Raw genomic sequence first — 21552 nt, 5'->3', positions numbered from 1 at the left:
GCCTCACTAAAGTGCCTTTATAGATCCATATATGCATACATGGGTGCGTGTGCGTACAGATATACACACATACATGGAGATACTGAAAAAAGGTACCAAAAACCCATTTACTTTTTGGGGTAACACAAGTCTGAGCGAGTCCCCCAGAGGATAAAGGCGGCCTTGGGGCCTCGGTGAACAGTCACTGCTCCTATTATATGATGTTTTATATATATATATGTACATATATATATATATATAATAAATACATAAATACCCCGCCCCGCGGCGGGGGGTCACCTCTCTGGCGGGCCGGGCCGGGCCGGGCCAGGCCGGTCCGGACGGGTGTTCGGGCCCCGTGATTGGTCAGCGGCGGCGGTCAGGGCCGGCCGCCATTGGCTGGCGCGGCGGAGCGAGCGGCGGAGCGGCGGGCGCCCATTGGCTGCGCACGAGGAAGCAGGAAGGAGGACGGAGGCGCTCGCCGCTTTCGCGGAGTTCGCGGCGAGAGGCGGCGGCGGCGCCGCCTCCTCCGCCCCCCTCGGCCCGGCCCCGCTCCCGGTCCCGGCCCGGCCCCCCGCCCGCTCCCGCTCCCGGCCTGTGCGCGCCGCCCGCCCCGCCGGGCCGAGCCCCGCCCCGCTCCGTTCCGTTCCGCTCCGCGCCGCATCGCGGCGCCCTGCGGCGAGGGAGGGCGGGCGGCGGCGGCGCCTCGCCCCCATCCCGCCGCCGCGGAGGCTCCGGGCAGGGCGGCGGCGCTGACGCAGCAGCGCGGAGACGGCGGCTCGGGCGCCCCATCCCGCCGCGGGCCGGGGCCTGCGGGCCGCGAGGAGCGGCGCGGGAGCGGCGCCCCGGTGAGTGCCCGCGCGGCGGGGCCTCCCGCGCGGCGGCGCCGCGAGCAGGTGCCGCGGGCCGGGGCGGGGAACTCGGCGGCCGCCGCGTCGCGGCCTGCGCCGCGGCGGGGCTGGGGGCGGCGGCGGCGGCTCCGCCGGGGGGCCGCGCCGCAGGACAAAGGGGCGGCGGCGGCCCCGGCCTGACAGCGGCGGCGGGAGGCGGGAGGCGGCCCCGGTCGTGCGGGGGGAAAGGGGGCGTTTCGGCCTCGTCGCGGGCAGCGGCGCCCCGGCCAACGGCCGCTCCCGCCGCGGCCGCGAGCTGCGTCAGCGCAGGTGGCGCCGAAGCCCCTCACGGGGCAAAGCGCGACCCCCTCTTCCCCCCCGCCCCCCGAGAAACACCCCCAAATTGAAATTTCTTTCATCCCTTTCCCCTCCTCGCGTCCCTGCTGCGCCCCGGGACATCCCGCGCGGCGCCCGGGCGCGTTTCCCCGTCTCCTTTTGTGTTGCTCCTCATGGACCCCTCGTCTCCCCTCGATGCCGGAGCCGCTTGTGCCACCGAGCCTGTCACCCTGCCCGGAGCCAACGAGGTGCCTTTTTCAGGTTCAGCGGAGCCGCGTGCGGCCAAGCGCCAGGTCCTTCTTGCTTGGAACGCCCCCCTCTGCGTTGCCTTTTTGTCCTCGTTGCGTCTTTGGGGTGGCTTTTCTTCTTATTCTTTCTTTTGGAGCAAAACACGTGTGCTGATTCTGTCCGTCGTGGCCCGGGTGGCATCGGGGGTGGTTTAGCCGGAGCGGGTTTCCCTCGCCCGGCGCGTCGGGGCGACTTTACGCCCTGGGCTGTCGCAGGCTGAGGGTTTTCCCTATGGAGCTATTAGGGAATTAGGAGGGTGTCCAGGGGCTTCACCTCCAGCTCCCGAGGGATTTCTCCCGGTGAGGTTTAGTCCCGCGTTTCAGCTCGTGTTGCATTGGAGCGTCGCTGCCTTCGGAGATGAGTAAGCAGCGAGTAAAACGTTTGCTGCTGCAAAATCTTCTCGTATTTTTTCCCCTAACTGTGAAGGTTACAGTCCAAACTTCCAGATGAGAACTGCATAACTGCAATTAAATATATATATATATATATTTTTTTTTAAAAAAAGGGAGATACTGTAGGCATTACTCACAAAGAAATCATGCCGCTTGCATTGCATTGAAGCCTGCACACCCTTGAGATTGAGGGTGCTTCTTTGCAAATGCTCCTAGCTGTCCAGCACAGCAGTCTCCCTTCATACAAGGATTTTTTCCCTTGTTTTTCATTGGAATTTATTCCCTTGGAGTAACAGGATGGTTGAAGTATTTACCTCGCTGTAAAACCAGCGGAGACTGACATTGCCGTAAAGAGTGAAGCCAAAGGTTGTAATTAGGAAGCAGGGATTTAAGTCTGGTGTAAGAGTGGGTTTGTTTTGCCCTTGTTCTTGGACCCTGGTTACTCTTTGTAGTATCAGAATTTATTTAGTTGTGTCTACATCGTGTATAATGTAAAATATATAGTTACCTGGAGAATATTACCTCTTGTCTCTTGCTTTTGTGGATTTTCACCCCATTGCATGGGAGAGAATAGAAGAGCACTTGGAGAAAGCCAACAAAATGAAGCAAAACGCAGCTTGCTATTTTTTTTCCCACCAAAAAAGTCTTCCTTTTAATTGTTTAAATTGGAAAACATATTTCAATTCTAGGAATGGGCCATCAGCTAGAGGGTTAGCCATTCTGCTCTGTATGGGGCTGGCTAAACCAGGGTAGGGATAACTTGCAGGGGTAGCTTGGATGGCAAGGCAGTTATTGAGCTAATCGTTTATATGTGCTGAATCCCAGGAAAAACTTGCTTGGAGTGTAAGGATGAGGGCAATGCGAGGCGCTCCCACTGGAAGGGTTACAGTGACTGCGTGACCGTTTGGGAAGAGGGAACGAGGAGAATCTCTAGCGCCTTTCTGGGAGAAATTACCCTTGTTCGTCCTGCGGTTTAAGCCCTGCAGCCTTTACGTCTGCGAAGTTTTGATATCAAACTTGCACCTTTTGCTGCAGGAGGAGGAGAAAAACGGGGTATAACTTGGCTTAGGGGCTGTCAGGTGGCATCTGTTGCCCAGGAGCAGCACCCGGCACTGATGTTTTCGGTGTTAGAGACTGAAAATGCATCACTACCTGTGAACGACCTGGCTCTCGCAGCGCCTCAGAACCCCCCTCCTGCAGCCCCTAATGAGCTTAGAACTGCTGTTTTTGCTGCGCTTGACAAAAACGAAATCCTTCTCCGCAAACAAAAGCGGGTTGTGCGCGTGGAGCGCGGCGCCTCCACGCCGACCTTGGGCGAGATGCTGCTGCCTCGAACCCGCTGTGCAATAACGGGGCAGCTCGTGCCTGCCTGCAGTACTTGGATGGAGATATGTGTGTGTGTGTATATATATCTCCTTATATATATGTATTTTTTGGAGTATACTGATGATGCCGCTTATCCCAAGTGCCTGCCCCGAGTTTCCAGCGTGGGGCTCTTGAAAACTCCACCTGGCCACCGAGCCGATCCCGTTGGAGCTTGCCCGCATTTCCAGGGAAACCAGCCGCGGCCATAGGAAGGATCAGACCCCGGGGCCGCAGGGAAAGGCAACGTGACAGCAGCTTCTTGCGGCGCCGTCCTCGCGTGTTACTAAAACGCGGTTAACGCGGGGCGGTGTGCGCAGGCCGTCCGTCTCGGAGGACCGTGTGTTGTCTGGAGGGGAAAAACAGCCCTTGGGAGGGAAAAAAAGGCAATGGGAAAGCGGCTTCGGATGCTGGCACGGGGTCCACTTTCGCCTCTTGGGGCTTTACGGTTTTCCCGTGTGGGTTATGGGGTTTGTGTTGTGTGCTGCTCCTCCTCCTCCCTCCGTAGCCCGGGTGGCCTCTGGAGTGAACGCAGCCGGTGGCAGAGTGTGGCCTCCCTGTTCCACACCGGTATATTTAGGAAAAATCCGAGGCAGATTGGAGATATCTGTACTCTGGGGTCACCGCGTGTCCTGGAAGAGGAAGAAGGTGCTGCAGGGCTGCCTGTTGCGGAGGGTTTGCACGAAGCAGAGCAGAGAGGAACAGAGCAGCCTGTGGGCTCAAAGACCAAAATCGTGCTTGGCTTCTGTTTGGAAACAGAATTTCCTCCCTCTTGGGAAGGAATTCTGTCTTAATCATGAGTTTAAATCGTGTGCAGGCTGAAATCGTCGGTGTAACTTGCTTTGCAAAGAAGTGTGTCGGGTTTCTGGCTTTTTTGTGTGTGTTTTCCTGTTAATACAGCCATTGAATGTGTGCCTTGGTTACTGAAATGAGTAGGAAGGTTCTCGCTTCGCGGCTCCAGAGCAGGATATTTATCTGTCGCTTCAGTTTCGAGACTCCTGCTAGCCTGCCTGGGTTTAAAATGCTTTACCGTGACAAATAGCCGAAGCGGGAGCCGAGCCCCTCGCGCCTGGGGATATCCTGCCCGGCTCTATCGTATCCTGGCGTGTCGTAACCGCGGCGCGAGGCAGAAACGCCTGCAGCTGTTGTCCAGCATCACATCCTCTTTGGCTTCAACCTCCGGCGTTCTGGCCTGCGGGGGCCCGAAGCGGCCACGGGGAGGCCGACGTCCCAGTGCGGGTGCTCCGGAGCCCTCCTCGGGCCCCAGCGTCTCGGCCGTGGAGCGTCTCGGGGTGTTTTGTGTTTTCAGAGCTCTGTCGGCGCTCCCGAATCCCGCAGCCGAGGACCGAGGGGCAATCCTGATGATTTTACTGGCTCCTCGGCTTTAGGAGTGCTTGGAGACTCTTAAATTTCTTCCCGCTTTCTCGTGTAGGTTCTGCTCGAAGCCAGAGTTGGAGGAAGCACAGGATGTCTTTGAAGTATCAGAACTGTCATTAACCAAAAAAAAAAAAAAAAAAAAAAGAGTAGTTCCTGTAGGATTTTATTTATTTCTTTTTCTCTCCGTGGTGCTGGATGTGCTTGGATATTCCAAAGCGGCAGCCTGCCTTTAAGGGACCTTCCTGAAAATCCACTTGGAAGCACCCAAGGCGTTTCCATAAATCCCGCTCGAGCTCTGTGGCTCCGTAGAGGAGTCTCACGCGCGTTCCGGTGCCGGAGATCCGGTCCCTCTTCGTCGTCCGGCGTTCAAAAGCGCTTTGCGGTGACCCGCGCCGATGCGAAAAATCAACTCTCGGAGCGCTGGACGTTCCCTGGCTGCCCTCGACATGAGATGGTGCCTCTGCCGAAGGGGCTGGCGGCTAAACGGGCCGGTTCTGTAGCTGCAAGTTTGCATGCCAAGCTTTTGGGGAGGAATAAGATCCGAGTCACTGTAGGTGCAATTTGCATTGCTGGCGAAAGTCCTTTAGTGAAACCGTCTCGGGCTGCGAGCGAATTGTGGCGCTCGGGAGCTTCTCAGCACCCCCGACTGCCTGTTGCGTGGATCAGCTAAACAGCTTCTGCCCCTGGGGCCAGCTGCAGAGTGCCCAAATGTCCTTTCTTTCAAAATGCCGACAAGTTCTCCAGGTGATCCGGCGCCTTCAGGAGGGAAAGACAGGAGGAGGCATCTAAATCTCCTTCGGCACCTCAGTGCCCGCCAGCTGCTGCTCCCCGCTGTGCGTTTGGGCAGCTGAGGCTTCCCGCCTGTGCCTCGTGCTCGTCCCTGTCACCCGGCCTGGGCTTTCTCTGCTGGATGCTTCGCTGGGCAGCCGAGAGCCCGTTTGAACCCCTGGCCTGTCCGACACGCGCGCGTGCCCTCCTAGTATTACACGCGGGTGAGTCTGTTACGCGACTCGCTCATGAAATATTGAGCAGTGTCAGGCCCTGCCACCTGGGAGTTGCTTTAGCATAGTCTGTTTTGCTGCTGAATCAGGAGGTTTGGGGCAGGGCTGCGTTTTGTAAACCTTTTTAGGGTGGTTTTCTCGGAGTTGTCCGTCCCCGCTTGGCGGCCGACACTCGGAAGAAGCGAGGAGCAAAACCCAGTGTGTTGTGCAGAGCCTGGGACAGCTGGGATGGCCCGAGTCACACAACAGGCCTAGGTAGGCGGTTCCCAAATATTTCTCTCTGTGGACAGTTGCTGCTAGCTCATGTGCTCTGTCAGGTTGGAAAGAGCAAAAACCAGGCCCCTGTGGTGCATCTTCACTGACCAAAACCCAGAATCATTCGGTCCAAAGCTCTGAGACTGAGCGTGCGATTTATTATTATTCTTAATTGCCCGCCGTGTTGATTTTTAAACTCTTTCCTTCCAGCTATGCCAGAGCCAACGCAGCCTGCGAGATGCTTTAGTCTCAGTCCCAATGGCAAAACTTATCGAAAATGTCTTATCGTGACTGTTGCTTTGGACTCTGTGCGTGTTTAATCACTCCCTTTCTAAACGGCCAAATAGTGTCAGGCATGTGTAGGTAGATAAATGTAACTTAATGAGTGGATATAAAAGAGATCGCCCCCGGCGCGGGTCTGCCCGTGCTGGCCAGTCTATTTAAAGGTGATATTTGTGACTGATGGAACCCGGGATGCCAGCAAATGTGCGTGTTTAAATCTTTTTGCGTGTTGGCTTTGGAATGATGCGGGTAAAGGCTGGAAGAGCGGGGCCAGGCTCCGATGGGAACTAAACTGACTTGTACAGAAGCAGCAATGGGGCCTCTTGGCTGTCAAGACCGGCTGCTGCGCGCGTCACCCCGGCAATTTAATACCTCTTAGCGGCTCTTGCACGGAGAGGCGCAACATCCAACGGTTTTCCATGGGAGTTCTGTCCCCGATGCCAACGCTGTGCCAGCTGCAGGCTCTTCCAGGTGGCAGGAATGCTCCTCTGGCTCCGCTCCTCTGCTTGGGACACTGGGCAGTGCGGATGTAAGTTATCCGGAGTGGGGATCGCTGTTTCCTGGCCCGGAGCAACTGGGCAGCTGTGACATTTGCCGTAGCAAGAGCCGCACGCCGACCCCTAATAATTCTGCAAAAAACTCGTCACTTAAAACCCACAAAGCGCTAATTGCTCGGCAGCAAAAACACCCCGTAATCGCCAAGCAATTAACTTAAGGCGCTTGGCGGCTGGTGGGGCTTTGGTCTGGTGTGATGAAGACGTTAATAATCCCGGTTTCAGAGCTGGGATCTCGTTTATTGCCGGGGCAAGCGCGGCGGCACTTTGCTCTTCTCCACATGCTCCATTTGCCCATTGAGCCCCGGGGCTGAAGCCGCCCTCCGTCTCCCTGCTCCGTTAACGCAACTTCCCTTCATAATCTGCTAAATATATATATATGTGTGTGTGTGTGTGCATGTGTATATATGTTAACTGTGACTTCTGCCCTTTTCTAACTGCTGGTGTCGGTTCTTGGAGCTGCAATGTGAAGGTTTTTGGTGCCGAGCCGGGGCTTTTCCTTGTCAGGCAGCTTTGAAGGATGCTCTGAAAAACAGCTGCAATTATAACATAGGAGAGCTACTTTACCTTAGGAAATATTTTTGCACCATGTTTTTCACAATAAATTCAGGGCGGAATAAATTGTTATTCTGTTTTGACCCCATAACTGGGAATCATGCCGGAGTTTTCCTGAGCAAACTGGTGGCTGACTGATGTTTTAGGAGACTCCACCTTCTGCTGTGAAAGAGGTGGATTTGCGTTTTGAATACCTGAAAAATCAGGGCTTGGGGAGGGAGGGGAGTATCTGATAGCTGTTTGCGCAGGCCAAAATCGGTCCAAAATCCAAATTGTCCTCAGAAGGGGGATTTGCAACCAATGTTTGCTTTGAAAAGAGTTCAGCTTCCTCCTTCCTCAGGTGGTCCAGTGGGTGCTGCTCATGCCTGCTACGCTGCTGCCCTCGTCCTACCCCCTTCCTTTGATAATGGGAAAACTCTAAGCTCTCAAAACGCTCGTGGCAACTATTTGGACTAGAAATCTTTAGTTGTCGCAGGCCGTAGGAAGCGGCTCTGGGAGTCTTGGTCAGGCTGGTAGGAAGAGGTGCTCGGCAAAGGCTGAGTGTTCATGAGCATCCGTCTGACGTCAGGGAAAGGACGTGACCAGGCAAGGTTTGGTCATCTGGCCTCTGTGACCCGCTCCGCGGTTTCGCTTCCCACTTCTGTTCCTTGCTGCAGCAGTAGCCTTGCCCTGACAGCAAAATGCAGTAAAGCAGCTTCCCCCCATCCCTAAGGAGGAAAGGCAAGAGGGTGCCTTTCCGAAAAGGGTGCCAGCAGTGATGTTGTTATTATTTACTATTTTCTTTTCATTCCTGCTGGTGACGTTCTTTTCATACTCAAGTCCTGCTTGAAATCTAACCTAATTTTGCGTTTCGGAGCGTTGCCGCCAAGGCAAGATCTCGAAGCGGAGAGTTAAGGCTGGGACCAACGAGCTGGGCGCATGCCAGCCTGGCGCATGCCAGCCTAGCGCATGCAAGCGCGGGCTGCACCCCGGTGCATTTCCTTTGCAGCCTGTCCTTGCTTTGGGAGAGGTAGGACGGGCTTTTCCAAGCATCCCATTATAATTGCAGTGCTCTGAGGATTGCAGCTTGTTCCGGCCCGCGCGTGTTTTCCGATGCTCCTAAGCGAGTTCGACGGTCTCGCAGAGCAAAGTTGTAATTAGCGGGGCAGGACCAGGGGGTGGAGTGAGCAACACTCGGTGCAAGTGCCAGGCCGCTCTCTTGCCTGTGTAAGAGCTGGAATAGCCCTGGACGCCTCTCTTTTCCATGCCTTTCTGGAGCTAAGCAAGCGTGTACTGGGTCCTGCAGGACGGTGTCCATGTGGTTTTGAAGAGGCCCTGGCAAATGTTTCGGTCTCTATTGCTGAGATGAAAGACCGAGCCTTTTTGGCAGCGTAACGAGCTCTGGATTAACAGTTTTCTCTGGAGGATATGGATGATTGAGCTTTTGATGGCCCTTTGGAGAAGAACGGGGGCTGGACTGCAGGAAGACGAGTTGCAGCCCCCAGCGGTTGTCATTTCTCCAAGTACTGCGGGTGGAAATGACGCCGCTGCTCACGGGACTCTCCTGGCGTTTAGGTAATTCAGCTGGGGGCGCCCCGATTCCCCTGTGCTTCCCTTTCCACACCCCGTGTGCTCTCCGTAACGCGCGGGTTCCTTCGGCTCCAAAAGCGGCGCAGGGTGAGGGGAATGGAGCCGGTTCCCGAGACCTCGGCAGCGTCACGGCTCTCGTGGTGGCGGAAGCCTCCCTGGTTTAAACAAATACAACTTCTTCAAGCAGCCGGGGGCACAAGGGCCGTGTCGCTGCTGCTCCCGGGCGTTGCTGCCGTGCCAAACGCCCGAGCGGCCTCGAGCGCTTCAGAGCCTCTGGCTTTTGGCATCGCCTTCCTTGGAGCAAAGGGCCTCTCCGCGGCGGAGCCGTGTTTCCTTCCCAAGGCCCTCGGTTCTTCCCAAGGCCCTCGCTCTCGGGAGGGAGGCAGCGGCTGCAGCTGTGCAGGAGGTGCAGCTGTCGGCACACGTGCTGTCTCTGCAGCTAAGGAGGCAGCAGTTCTCCTCTGCCTTTGCCGTGTGGGGAGTAGTTCTGTTCTAGCCCAAAACTGGACCTGTGCAGCAGAGCCGTAGCCACATCTTTCCTGGAGGAAGAGAAGGAAATCATAGGTTATCGAGAAGCCAATTCAGCTATTTCATCCTTGGTGGAAAGGGGATGAGGAATCAAACCCGTAGAGAATATTAGGGCAGGGGAAAGACAAGAAGAGAGGCTTGGTAGGACGAATAAAGCCCCAGCTTCTGCAAGCTGGTGCACAGGTTGTGGCAGGCTTTTTTTATGGAGAAACAGAACCTTCCCAGCCACACATTGTGGTGTAACTAATGCACTTACAGACTTCAAAATCAGTTTATTTCTACTGATATTCCTGTACCGGCACAGAGCAATGGAGACAAGAGTGCGCTTTGAGGAGAACAGAATCCATTTAACTTCTGGCTTCCGTAGTTTTTAGAGGACAAGGATCTAGGAAGATGATCTTGTGGTTTCCAAGCTGAGGACTTGAGTGGACTGGGTAGAAAACCCAATCCTGCAGTATGTTTGCTTTGCTGTCCCTTAAAGGTCATGCTTGGCTGCAGCACCAAAACCCATGTGGTTGCTTGTGTCTGTCTACAAATTTGTCGGGGAGCGTGTTGGTCGTGGGGGAGAGACGGACTCGCTCGTGAACTCAAGCTGATGTGAAGAGGGAGGGTTTTCTGCTGAGAAAAAGGAATCCGACTATTGCATAAATGCTGCTAAGTGATGCAGGCAATTGCCCTTTCCTGTGCTGAAGCGTAGGCTTAATTGGAAACTGTTTTGATATAACTCAGGTTGCCGATTTCTCTTTTTCTTTTAATGGTTTGTAGGCTGGTGTCACCTACGTGTGTCCTTTCTCGGCATTAGGCACACGACTTCTCCTGTGAACGTGTCCTTTCAGCCTGCAGAACGGTTTTGATTTCTCCAGCAGCTGACCCTTCTACAGGTCACTTGCTGAATCTGAAGCACAAAAGTGCAAAAGCGCCGTCACCCTTCAGCTAAAAATGGAACAGGGGAGAAAAACAACAAGGTGGGGAGGCAGGTTTCGGATGGTGGATGACTTGGGAAGCCAGCACGTGGCTGAAGGGGCTGTGCAGACGGTGCCGTCCCTCCAGCAGTGCTTGCGTGGGAGCTCCTCACTAGAGAGTTCATACCCTTGAAGGGGCCATAAGGCCTCGTTAGGTGTTTGTAGGTGCGTAGGAATGTCCTTGGGCTCTCTGGTCATGCCCTGGTTATCCCAGCTCCTTGCTGTTTCGTCACTGCCTTACCTTTAATTATTGTCGTGTTCTGTCACTTAATATTAAACCGCTTCTCATTGAATCCTGTCTCTTAATTGGCCTAACTGGCTGTCACCCAAATGGCCTGCACTGTGTATAGAATTGAGCTTCCCCAAATATTTCCTAATTGGCAGCTGGTGCACGGTGAGGAAATGGGTCTCTTTCAGTGATATTAATAGATTTTATTTATTTATTTATTTTTTGTTTGCTCTCAGGATTGGACATTGATCCTATGACGCATGCCCGGAAGAAGCAGCTTTTCCTTCTGAAACGTCCAGCTAGGTCTGCTGGCCAAGCTCCGTCGCCAACGGGCCGCACGAGGATGGATAGGACAGAAGCCGAGGGCGGCGAGCAGAGAGATGGGGAGAGTGCCGAGGCTCCGAGCTGTCCGAGGGCGCTCGTGGGCATGAGCAAAGGCAAGAATTTGCAGGAGGTGCGAAAGACGTACCCGCTGCGGAGGCGGCTGCTCCCGGCGGTGAACAAAAAAACCTGCAAAGTGCTCCTCACCAGGCTGGAGGATGTCGCTGGGTCGCTGTCCAAGGAGGGCCAGAGCTGTAGGAAAAAGGATCTTCCCAGCTGGATGGAGGGTTTTGGACCTGCCTTCTTCTCTGAACAAGTTCAGTCCACGGCAGCGGGCAAGAGCGATTCCGCTGGGGAAAAGCGCGCGGCGGCATATGCGGGCGCAGAGCAAGAGCTGGATGCTGCCCCTGCAGAGCCCCGGAAGCGAAGGCTGGCCTCGCTCAATGCCGAGGCCGTGAACAATCTGCTCTTCGAGCGGGACGATGGCTTGTTATCCGGCAGGCGCTTCCGGAGGGACGCCGTCAAAGCCAGCGGAGACTGTACGGTTAAGAGCTTGCATTGCAAAGCTGCTGACAACTGGCCCGTGGCAGAGAGGAGCGCTGCGAAGGCAGGAAAAGGAAAGAACCGGAATGAGCCCCGGCAGAAATGCGGTAGCTGTGACCACGCGCTGGATGAGGTCTTCGATGGGACGAAGAAAGAGGACGGTGCCATCTCCTACCATCCCACCCCAAAGAGACTGGCCAGCCTGAACGCTGTGGCCTTCCTGAAGCTCACCCATGAGAAAGAGCAGCCTCTGAAGCAGAGGAACAAATCGGATGGCGAGGGCAAGTCCGAGAACCACTGCTCGAAATCGACGCTCAAGTGGGCCAAAGCCAACAGGAAGAATTGTGTCAAACCCAAAAAGGAAATGTCTAGCCTGAAAATGGAAGGCCAGCATGGCTGGCGGGGCCTTGCGCTAGGTACTTTTGGGAAAGCCGACGGGCGGGACTCCTCTAGGCTCTACGGGACAACGGAACCTGTCCAGTACGAATCGCTGTCCAGCTCCTTCGCGAGCACGGAAGGTTTCTACCACAGACTGCCTTTGCTTATGGGTGGCCAAGCTTCCATGAAGCCGGAGTACGGAAGACCTGGAGAGAAGTCCCCGACTCCCAAACAGGAGTTTCATCAACCTTCCTTCCCAGTGCAGCAGTTCCCTCCCTTGCCCGTGCCGGGGAATCACGCGGATTGTGGATGTCTCTATGAATCCTCGGATCTGACCCCGTTGAACGGGTTTTACGTTTATTATGGCCAAAGTGGATACAGTGGCTACTCTCACTGCTCGGTTTACCCCAAGGACGAGCTTTCGCAGCCGGCTGCCTGTGAGGGGCTCTTGGTGTCTCCTGGTTCCTTGCCATCAGGGGCTCATTTCCAGCCGCTTCACTGGTGTAGCTCTCCGTACTGTTGTGCAGAAGGACCGGCTCTTAGCAGTTACAGTGTCTGTGGAGTGGTGCACGTGCCGGAGGGCAGGATTAGCAGCGTGCACGCGGGCCGGAACAGCTACCCCTACAAAATGCCTTTTGCAGCAGGTAAGATGCAAAAACGCCAGGGACTCTCGCTTGGTGCTGCCAGGCAAAAAGGGTCAGGTTAGAGCAGTCACTAACAAAGACATCGCATTTGCCAGGAGACAAAATCCCCCTGTATGAGGTTCAGCTGAGCTTCAAATCTGAACCATGGCTCGGAAAGAGTCCACGTTTCTCCCGCCGTGTTTAACCCTGAGGGTTTTTTCCCCACTGCAGGGTCTGGTTGGTGGGGAACGCCTGGAGTCAGCGGAAGGCTTTGGGCAGCGGGAAGGTGACTTGTGACTTGTCACGCTGCAGCTAACCACTGAGCTTTGAGCTGCGTGAAAACGTGTGGGTTTTAGTTCAGAGATGCTCTGCAGAGCATTTTCGCTGTCCCGCTGTCCTCCCGCAGAGCAGAGGAGGATCTAAGTGACAGCAGGCCAAGCGGCTCCTCCGTTACCCGAAACTTTCTCTCGGGACTGGAGCGTCCTCATCCAGCAGTGGCCCTTGCAGGTGTAAGCTGTACGGGCGCCATGGTCTTGGAAGTGTTTCTAGGTCTAGCCTGGTGGGATTGTCTGTGGCTTGTGAGGCCTCTCTTTGGGCAGATCCTTGAACGTCTTGGTGGTTCTTGTGTGCTGGGTGAGAGGTGGCCCCATCTTTACCCTCAGCAATGGCTGGAAAAAGAGACCTTGAAATGAGGGGTTGTAAATGTGAGTATTTCAGTTAACCATGTGGGAGTGAGGGAAGAGGAACCATAACCTGGCATTTAAAACCTGCTTCCAGGTAGGTGGATGAGGCTTTGCTCTAGTGCTCGGTTTGAGCAAGGCTTTGCCATCTCCTGCCCAAGGAAGCCGCCAAATCTTGGGAGCGTTGCCGTATAATTCCCATGTTTTTTCCTGCCTGTCTGCGCCGTCACGGCACAGCTTCGAGCGGTGGGACTGTAGGCAGTGTTTCCTCGTGGTTTCCCACTCTTCAAAACTGAAGAGCGCCTGTGAGGCAGCGGGTGCCGTGTTCGTGTCTGGCAGTCTTCAGTGTAGTGCCCGGAGCAGTTCTTATTCAAAATCCTGCAACATTGGAGTAGTTCAGACTTACATATACACTTTTTTTTTCCTTCTGCAAATTGCAGTGTATGCACAGGTCTCCTAGAATATTAATTGGGATTTATGCTCGGGAGCTGGTGTGGTGTGGACCGTATACTGGTATATGCGAACCTGGACCCTGATCCTTCCCCAGAGTGTTTATTGGCCAAAGGAAAAGACTATGGAAGCAGCCAGCCCTGCCTTGACTGAGCAGGGGGAGCCGCGGCGGTGAGGGCTCCCCGCCTGACGTACCGGCACCTTGCGCTGAGCCCGTGCGGGTGCGTTCGGGGCGCTCGTGTGCGGACCTGCTTCCCCGCTGGTGCCACGTTATTCTGACGGATGCGTCATCCGGGTTTGAGCGGTCGCTCTGCGGCTGCTGGAGGGACGTGAGGTCTTCCAGGGGGCCTGGGGCAGGCGGGTGACTCGCTAACTTGTGGTCAGCAAGTCTGCTCTGAAGACAGAGTTTTGCTGATGGCAGCGATATGCAACATCTTAACAAATTTTGCCCTGTGTTTGATCCCTTCCCATCGTTTTCACATGCTTTTCCCTGCTTTCGGATGTGTTGCCGGGCTGGAAGCGCTTTGGACGCTGGCCAGCCTTGTGTGTATTCCCAGCTGCCATTACTTTGAGGAATTTTGGATGGGCTTGTTGTAGCGCGGTGTCATCAGCAGCGACATATTGGAGCATGGTGGGCTTAGAAATATCTCTGCTTTTAGAACCCACAATCAGCAGCAAACGTGGACGTGGAGGTTGTTTGCCGCTGTAAGGCAGTAAAGAGAATTCCAGGGAAGACGGAGGGCGGTCAGTGCTGAGAGCGTGGGATTTCGTGTGTGATTTGTGCCTCTCTTCTTCCCCTCTGCCAGAAGGCTGCAAGTCTCTGGACCAGCTGAACCTCACGATCCCCGTGGCAGGGCACCCCGCGTCGCCTGCCCACCCGCTCTCAGGATGCCCCGTGCCCAGCGTGCCGCCGGCTGCGGAACCGGTTCCTCACCTGCAGACGCCCAACTCTGACCCCCAGACTATGGCCCGAGAATGTCCGCAGAGCTCCAAGCCCCCCAGCGGCTCCAAATCCGGCCTCCGGAATACCCCGGGCTGCCTCCACGCCTCGGACAGCAAAGCGGCCGGAGGCCATTCCCACCCGAAGCAGCAGCGCATTAGCCGGCGGAGAGCCACCAATGGCTGGATGCCCGTGGGCACGGCCTGTGAGAAGGCCGTCTACGTTGTGGTGAGTGTTGGGCAAACCCTGTTCTTCTGCAGGCCTTACCTGTACAAGCGGCCTCAGGGGGACTGAGGTTTGGGAGAGCTTCAGGTTCGGAAGACTTCTCTGTACTCAATAGTAGCAAGGCCTGCATCGTTTAGTGTCCCTTCAAGGTGGAAGTGGTCACTAAGTGCCACCTAGGACCTCCTGGGCGTGTTGCTAATGGGAGCAGTAAGTAGTGCCTCTTGGCTGGGCTTGGGGACTGAGCTGCTGGCCTCGTTTATTCTCTCATGCCCTGTTATTACCTTGCACAGCATGACGAGCAGTTAGAAAGGAAGGAGAACCTGCTCCTCCTGTCCCAAGATCAGATGACAGGCCCCAACGATGGGTGCTTCTGGCTTTGGCGTTCATGAGGGTGGCACCTGCTGCTGCGTGTGTAAGTCTGTTCCAGGGAGAGGTCACACTCCAGATGCCGCTTCCCTCTGGGTTAGGGCAAGGCCCTTGGAGAAAACAAGCAGAGTTTTAGGCTTGCTTGAACAGCAGTTTTCTAAAGGTAGCTCTTTAAGCTTGTTCTTCTTGCTGATGGTGTCAGCATCACCAGTGATCTCCCAAGGACAGCGCAGATGACCAAGCCAGTGGCTCCCAACCGGATGTTCCCTAGTACCCATCTCTGCTGTCCAGAAAGGTGGGAGAGAACCAAGTATTGAGGTGTGTTCAGTAGATGTCAGCAGCAAGGGAAACTTTGGCCTGAGGAGACTCATCTGTGCTACCCGTATCTCGCTAGAGAGCTCCAGCCCCAACCTTCAGGGACACTTGGCAATGCTGGTGTCACCTCAAGCAGCAGGGATCATCAGCCAGGAAAAGGTTTGGAGTTTCTGCCCTTAGAGTTGCAGAGAGTCTAGCTAAGCCCATCGTGCTCGGGTGCTCTGAAATCACTTCTCAGACCAATAATCAAGCAAGTTGCCAAAATTGTGGTCCAAAAAGCGATTGTTTTTTTCATGTTAGTGGCCTTGTTACCAAGGAGGCTTTATTCCATGGCAGTGCCTGTCCTGCCCTGCTTTGTCATATCTGTCATTCACAGGTGCACAGTTTGGCCTGACCTTTGCTTTTACAAACTGACCCACTGGGTGTGGAGTTGTTGTGAGTGGTCTTAGGCTGCCTGGCTTCTCTCAGAGCTCTCTTGGGGTGGAAGCACTTAGTTCTGGTAGCTTAATCAAGCTTTTAATCCACAGCAGGAGAAAAGGAGTCTGGGGCTGGGCTAGTACACAATCTAAACTTTCGTCTCTTTGCTTGTGCTGATTATTCTTAATTTTTTGTTGTTGTTGTTGTTGTGCCAATGCTATAGAATGAGCCCGAGCCAGCCATTCGCAAGAGCTATCAGGCTGTGGAAAGAGATGGGGAGATTATCCGAGTACGAGATACAGTCCTCCTGAAATCAGGACCCCGGAAGAAATCTATGCCATATGTTGCAAAGATATCGGCGTTGTGGGAAGACCCCAAAACAGGTACTGGTGCCTCGGGAGGACGTTTTGCCTCTGCTCGACAGCTGGAAACAGGGCAGTGATGGATCTCGGCAGCGCTGCAAGCTTGTTAGGGTGCTTCCCCGCTGCCAGATTGGGTGATGAAGGGGAAAAGATCAGCTCCTGGCTTTGCGCTTGCTCAGGTTGTTCCAAGAACCGAGATGCTCTTTAATCACTAGTCTGGAAATGCTAATCAAAGCCTTCCTGGTGGTGAAAGCGCATAGTATCTGCCAACCGCACGTCTTGGCAGTGATCTCTGCTTATTGCACAGCAGCAGATGTGTGGGGAGCGCTGCTTGCTCGGGTGCCCCGCAGCTGGGCTGGGAGGTGGTGCGTGTGGCACGCTGGCTTTTCCCCAAAACGCCTTCATGGGGCTTGGCTGGAGGTGACGGCTGGAGCCGTGTGGGTTGGCACGCGAGTCCCGCGTGAGACTCGCATCTCGCACCCAAACAAGTGGCTTGTGGTGAGGCCAGGCTTTGTCACGTCACCCAGTGGCAGCAAGTCTGATCTGCAAGTAAAACTGGGAGTGAATGCCGTTTCCAAATGCAAGCTGGAATTGGTGCTTTTCCCCATGACGATTTTGGGGGTCATGCATGTTGCATATTCGTTGTTGTTCAGACTCGAGGTCTTTGGAGGACATAGCTTACGTGGTAGGGGTGTAACAGTAACACGACAGAACTTCATAGAGCATCAAAAACTGTGGCCCAGCCGCCTCTACGTGAGAACTGTGGAAGAGACAGGTCTGAAACGGGAGGAGGAAGTTGAACACTAGTGGGAAAGCCCAAGTCTTGATGTATTTCAACAAATCTTCTTGCAGGGGAGCTGATGATGAGCCTCCTGTGGTATTACAGACCGGAGCACACTCAGGGAGGCCGCAACCCCAGTATGCACCAGGTGAGCACCCTCCAAAAAATAAAGGTATCCTGATTCATCAAGAAAGGTGGAGCTTGATGGAAGAATTCCCGGCTGAAATTCTGCAGCCTGTATTGTGTAGGATGTTGGAACAGATCTGTCTCGTACTGCCTTTTTTATTGTAAAAATCCCCCAAATCTGCTACTTAAAATGCAGAAATACGTGTCTTTGGTGCAGAACTGTGAATGCCTCCTTCTCCCTGCATATAGATGTGTGATGAGAATTAAAAGCTGACTGAGGATGCTGTGCCAGTATAATGGAGTTCCCTTTCGAAAGCCGGGGGAAATAAAAGTGTGAATCATTTTGCCTTCACGCCTTGCTTTGCTTGGGCTGGTGTTGGGTGACAGAGCAAGCTGTTTCTAAACAAGGAGCAGAGAATTTACAGCCGTTTTTAATCCACCAAAAGTCCTTGGTGCTTTTTTTTAATTAAAAAAAAAAAAAAAAGATGTGTGTGTGGGGGGGAGGTGGAAGAGTAAGACTGGGGGCAGCTCCTGAGTTGCAGCTGATTGGCTTGCAGGGCACATATTAGTTTCCAAAACCAAATGTGGCACCATGTGAAGTTTTCTGGGTCCATATCCAGTTGTGTTTTAGTGTAGAGTGAGCCAGAGGTCTGGCTAGGAGAAGCTAAGCTGGGTTTTTGCACACCTGCTTAATTGCACAAGATTTCAAACGAAAGACTGAGTTGCTGGGACGGGCTTGCCAAAGATGACTCAGATAATCTTGATTTAAGGAGTCGACCAAAACCTCTAATGCACAGAATCAAGGTGTGGTGTTCTCGGTTTCTGTGGTTAAGCCTGTCCCCAAGCTGTGACCCTGAGTTTCTGAGTCTTCTCGCCCACTTCCTTGGGGCTGTAAACAGGAGCAAAGTCTGCGGGTGATGCTTTCAGGCCTTTGCAGCACATCTTTACACACAGAGATGCTCACTGCTGCTGGAGCCAGGCTTGAAATTCCTTAAATAGGCTCCATCTGGATTGTGCCATATCTAACCACTCCTGCCTAAATTACCTTGGGACAAAAGGTTATTGCTGCTTTCATGCTGGAGAAATGAACTGGAGGGGTTTAGCAGCACAGGGGAGGGAAAAGGAATGAAGAATATCCCTAGCAGGAATTCCTTGGAGGAATGTGTGCGCAGAGGGAGCTCCCAGCTCCTGCCTGCAGGAGCATTGATCACTGGCCTTTCCAGAGGCACCAGAAAGCTTGTTGCACGTGGAGCCTTTTTGCAGAGTCAGATTTTTCAGATATGCTAGAGCAGAAGCACCTCTTGCCGGGGCTTCTTTCTTGCTTGCTTTCCTGGGCCTCTGCAGAACTGCTGAGCTTTGCTGGGCAAAATCATGCTGCAAATAAGTCATGAGCTGTACCTGGAAGGTGTCTGGGTTGTGTGAAACCAGCTTTAAAGAGCGTGTGACACGTGGGCTTTGGTAGCCTCCCCTCTGAGATGACGGGAGAGGGGTAGAGCTGCCTCTTGCCTGCTGAGAAGCTCCTGGCCACCTGGGTGACCTCTCTGGCTTCTTTTGCAGAATGAGATCTTTGCGTCCCGGCATCAGGATGAGAACAGTGTTGCCTGCATAGAAGAGAAGTGCTATGTGCTGACCTTTGCAGAGTACTGCAGGTAGGTGGTGCTCCTAACTTGCTGCTGCCCAGACCTGTCCATCTCCAGCTTCTGTCACTCTCCTCATTGCTGCTCATCACCCAGCAGAACCATACCTGACCTTCAGGCTCTGTGTCCTACTCGGAGTTGGTGGGGTTACGCTTGCTCAGCATTTGTTACTGTAATCCAGGAGTGCTTCTTGCACTCAGGCTTTATTATGTGTTTTACAGGTGCTTTAAGGGGTTTAATAAATGTACGTGCGTGTCCTTGGTACCTCAGCATGTTGACACCACTGGAGGACCCGTAATGCTGGAGCTACCTCAGCAGGAACAGAAAAATTGAGCAAGGCTGGAAGTCATTCTGTACATCTGTCCCTTATGGGAAGCTGTAGCTAGCTAACATGCCTGCTGAGGTGCTGCTGTCAGCACTGCTACTGGACATGGGTAGTTGCACGCGCGGGTTTGGATGTTTGGGCAGCAACATTACTCAGAGTGGTAGCTCAAGTATCTGCAATTAAACTTGTGTGGTTGAATTAAAACTTGTCGAGGCAAAATATCAGGCGGTCTGTATTCACACACCTGGCATCCTTGGATGGATGGGTGTCTGTGGCAGAATGAAAATAGGGGCTGAAGGGACAATTCTTAAAATGAAAAATGCACCCTTAAATCTCTTGGGTTTTGCTGGATGCTTGTTGACTTTGTGTTCTTAGGTGTTTAGAAACCTGGCGGCAGCCCCAAGTGGTTTAGGAGCTGCAGGCCAGTCCAGCTAGCTCTGCTGACAACATTTCAAGACAGCTTTTGTCCCTGGTCAGCGCTTCAGAAGGATTTACCAATGCAGGTTGCAGAATTAGATGGCCACAAAACCTCAGCTGTACCCACAGATGTCTGCCAAAGGGCTGTTAACATGGCTTGTTGTGCCTGGCTGGAAACAGCCAACTAGAACAGTGGAGGTTTTTTTGTTTGTTTGTTTGTTTGTTTGTTTTCCCTTGCTCTGGCTGTTAATCCTCTAAGTGCTAGTGCAGTTGACAGCATGAAGCTGTTGATTCCTCTTTCTGTGCTTGCCTGGTGCATGTGAATTGCCTAAGGGCTCAGCAGGTTTCTTCCTAACTGAGGGCCAAGCAGCTCAACTTGCCACAGTGCGACCAGCTTTTCTAGCCTCAGGTTCGGGCAGGACAGTTGGAGTGGGAAGAGTTATCCGTAGGAGATCTGCAGGTTTCCACTGGTTGCTGTGGAGCTGGACTGATCTGAGCGGTCACAAAAATAACAGCAGCTTTTGTTAGAGGTTGTTTCAGGGGCTTGTCTGAAAGCTGACAGAGCAACTCCGGAGACTTTAGTAGGCTGTTCTTGCCATCACTGTAGAGCGTCTCCTGGCTTGGTGTTCAGAGCACCTTGGTTTCTCCTCTTAGGGCTTGTTCTGCACCTGAGCTCGGGTTTGTGCTCCTCCAGTTGCTGATGGAGTGTTTGGGCACTGTTCCCTGCAAGGAAGTGTGGTTTGCTCAGAAATCCCATCCACAGAATCCCAGAATGGTTAAGGCTGGAAGGGACCTCTGGAGATAGTCTAGTCCAACCCCCTGCTCCAGCAGGGACACCCAGAGCACGGGGCACAGGGTGACATCCAGGCGGGTTTGGAAGGTCTCCAAGGAAGGAGGCTCCACAGCCTTTGTCAGAGAAGCTTGTGCATATTCTCCTCTAACAGCTACCTGACTCCCAAATGGAAAATGCCAGAGCAGGGCATCTCGCCCTTGCAAGGGTGCATCTAACTGCCGTGATACCCGCGAGTGTGTGTGATGTGACCGTATGTATCCAGTCACCGGTGCGTCCATCTGAATGATGGCTTGACATGGATGCCTTTTTTGGGGCAAATTAACCGAGACAAGGCTGAGGTAGTAAAAACAAGGTGGCTTAATTGCAGTAATCTCCAAGGGTCAGAGTGGGATAAAAGATAACTACTGCACGGTTTTCCTCCTGAGCAAAGGTTTATTTTCTTCCATGCTCTTCCCCTTTTCCCTTCTCTTACCCCTCACACCCTTGGCCAGCCATTGCCATGTCTTGCAGCGAGATGGTAAGAGACTGAGACCATGCCAACTTCTTGCATCTAATTGTATTGCAGATTTTGTGCCTTGGCAAAGCGTCGCGTCGAAGGGATCCCAGGCAGGAAAACCATTATGGTTCCTCCCTCGGAGGAGTACTCCACACCTCTGCACCGCAAGGTGCCCGAGGACACTGACCCCGAGCTGGTTTTCCTCTGCCGTCACGTCTACGACTTCAGACACGGGCGCATCTTGAAGAACCCACAGTAGCACAAGCCTTGGGTGGCACCACAGAGAGGACGTGCGGCACCGGAGAGCCGATGGCAAGGTGGTGGCCTGGGACATCTGTGCACTCTCGACAACTTGTGCCGCTCACCAGTGGCTGGGCCCCGGCACCCTTTCCTCGGACTGAAGAGCGCGCGCAGGAGCAGATCCCTGTGGAGGAAGGCAGCAGTTCAAAGCACAGCACTTCATTAAAAGCATAAATGAAAAATATAAACGTATAAAATAAATATATGTATATAGATATAGGTACTTGCATATGTAAATCTATATCTATATATGTATCTAGAGATGCATATATTGGGAGGGTTTTGCAGGGGATAAAAGCCAGTAACCTGAAGCCAGAGCCGCCAACGGTGGGAAAGGCCAAAAGGTGCAGGAGGGCGATGCTCTGGTGCATGGTAAGAGTCAAGCTGTGATGGTTCTGATGTGAAGTGTGAGCACTGAGACCAGTTCCTTGGTGCTGAGTGCAGGCTAGTCCTCTGTGCTCAGCAGAAGAGACAGGATTCCTGGTGAGTGAGAGCTCCTTCAGAATACAGCAGGTCCCTTTGAAGCTACCTGGGTGTGGAGTGGCCTCCTGTCATGCT

The 21552-nt window shown here is 53.9% G+C and overlaps 1 protein-coding gene across 1 annotated transcript; it reads left to right on the top strand.

The window, feature by feature from the left end:
- Positions 1–774: 774 nt before the first annotated feature.
- Positions 775–21213, top strand: BAHD1 (bromo adjacent homology domain containing 1). The gene is made up of 7 exons (XM_088534159.1): positions 775–827; positions 10736–12385; positions 14301–14662; positions 15981–16140; positions 16972–17048; positions 18584–18675; positions 20764–21213. The coding sequence occupies exons 2-7, from the start codon at positions 10753–10755 to the stop codon at positions 20951–20953; spliced, it is 2514 nt and encodes an 837-aa protein (XP_088390285.1). The 5' UTR covers positions 775–827; positions 10736–10752; the 3' UTR covers positions 20954–21213.
- Positions 21214–21552: the final 339 nt, after the last annotated feature.

Source organism: Tinamus guttatus, unplaced genomic scaffold (genome assembly GCF_059628265.1).
Source record: "Tinamus guttatus ecotype Peru unplaced genomic scaffold, ASM5962826v1 Tinamus_guttatus_pri_ptg000546l, whole genome shotgun sequence".
Lineage (NCBI taxonomy): Eukaryota > Metazoa > Chordata > Aves > Tinamiformes > Tinamidae > Tinamus > Tinamus guttatus.
The sequence above is the reverse complement of the archived record's forward strand: the minus strand, read 5'-3'. Positions and strand labels throughout refer to the sequence as shown.

What these genes read in the sequence shown, in the direction of transcription:
- BAHD1 (XM_088534159.1), top strand. Translation starts at nt 10,753, where the DNA reads ATGACGCATGCCCGGAAGAAGCAGCTTTTCCTTCTGAAACGTCCAGCT. An exon ending in CAAAATGCCTTTTGCAGCAG is followed by an intron (nt 12,386 to 14,300) that starts GTAAGATGCAAA and finishes CCCCTCTGCCAG; the next exon opens with AAGGCTGCAAGTCTCTGGAC. An exon ending in AGAAGGCCGTCTACGTTGTG is followed by an intron (nt 14,663 to 15,980) that starts GTGAGTGTTGGG and finishes CCAATGCTATAG; the next exon opens with AATGAGCCCGAGCCAGCCAT.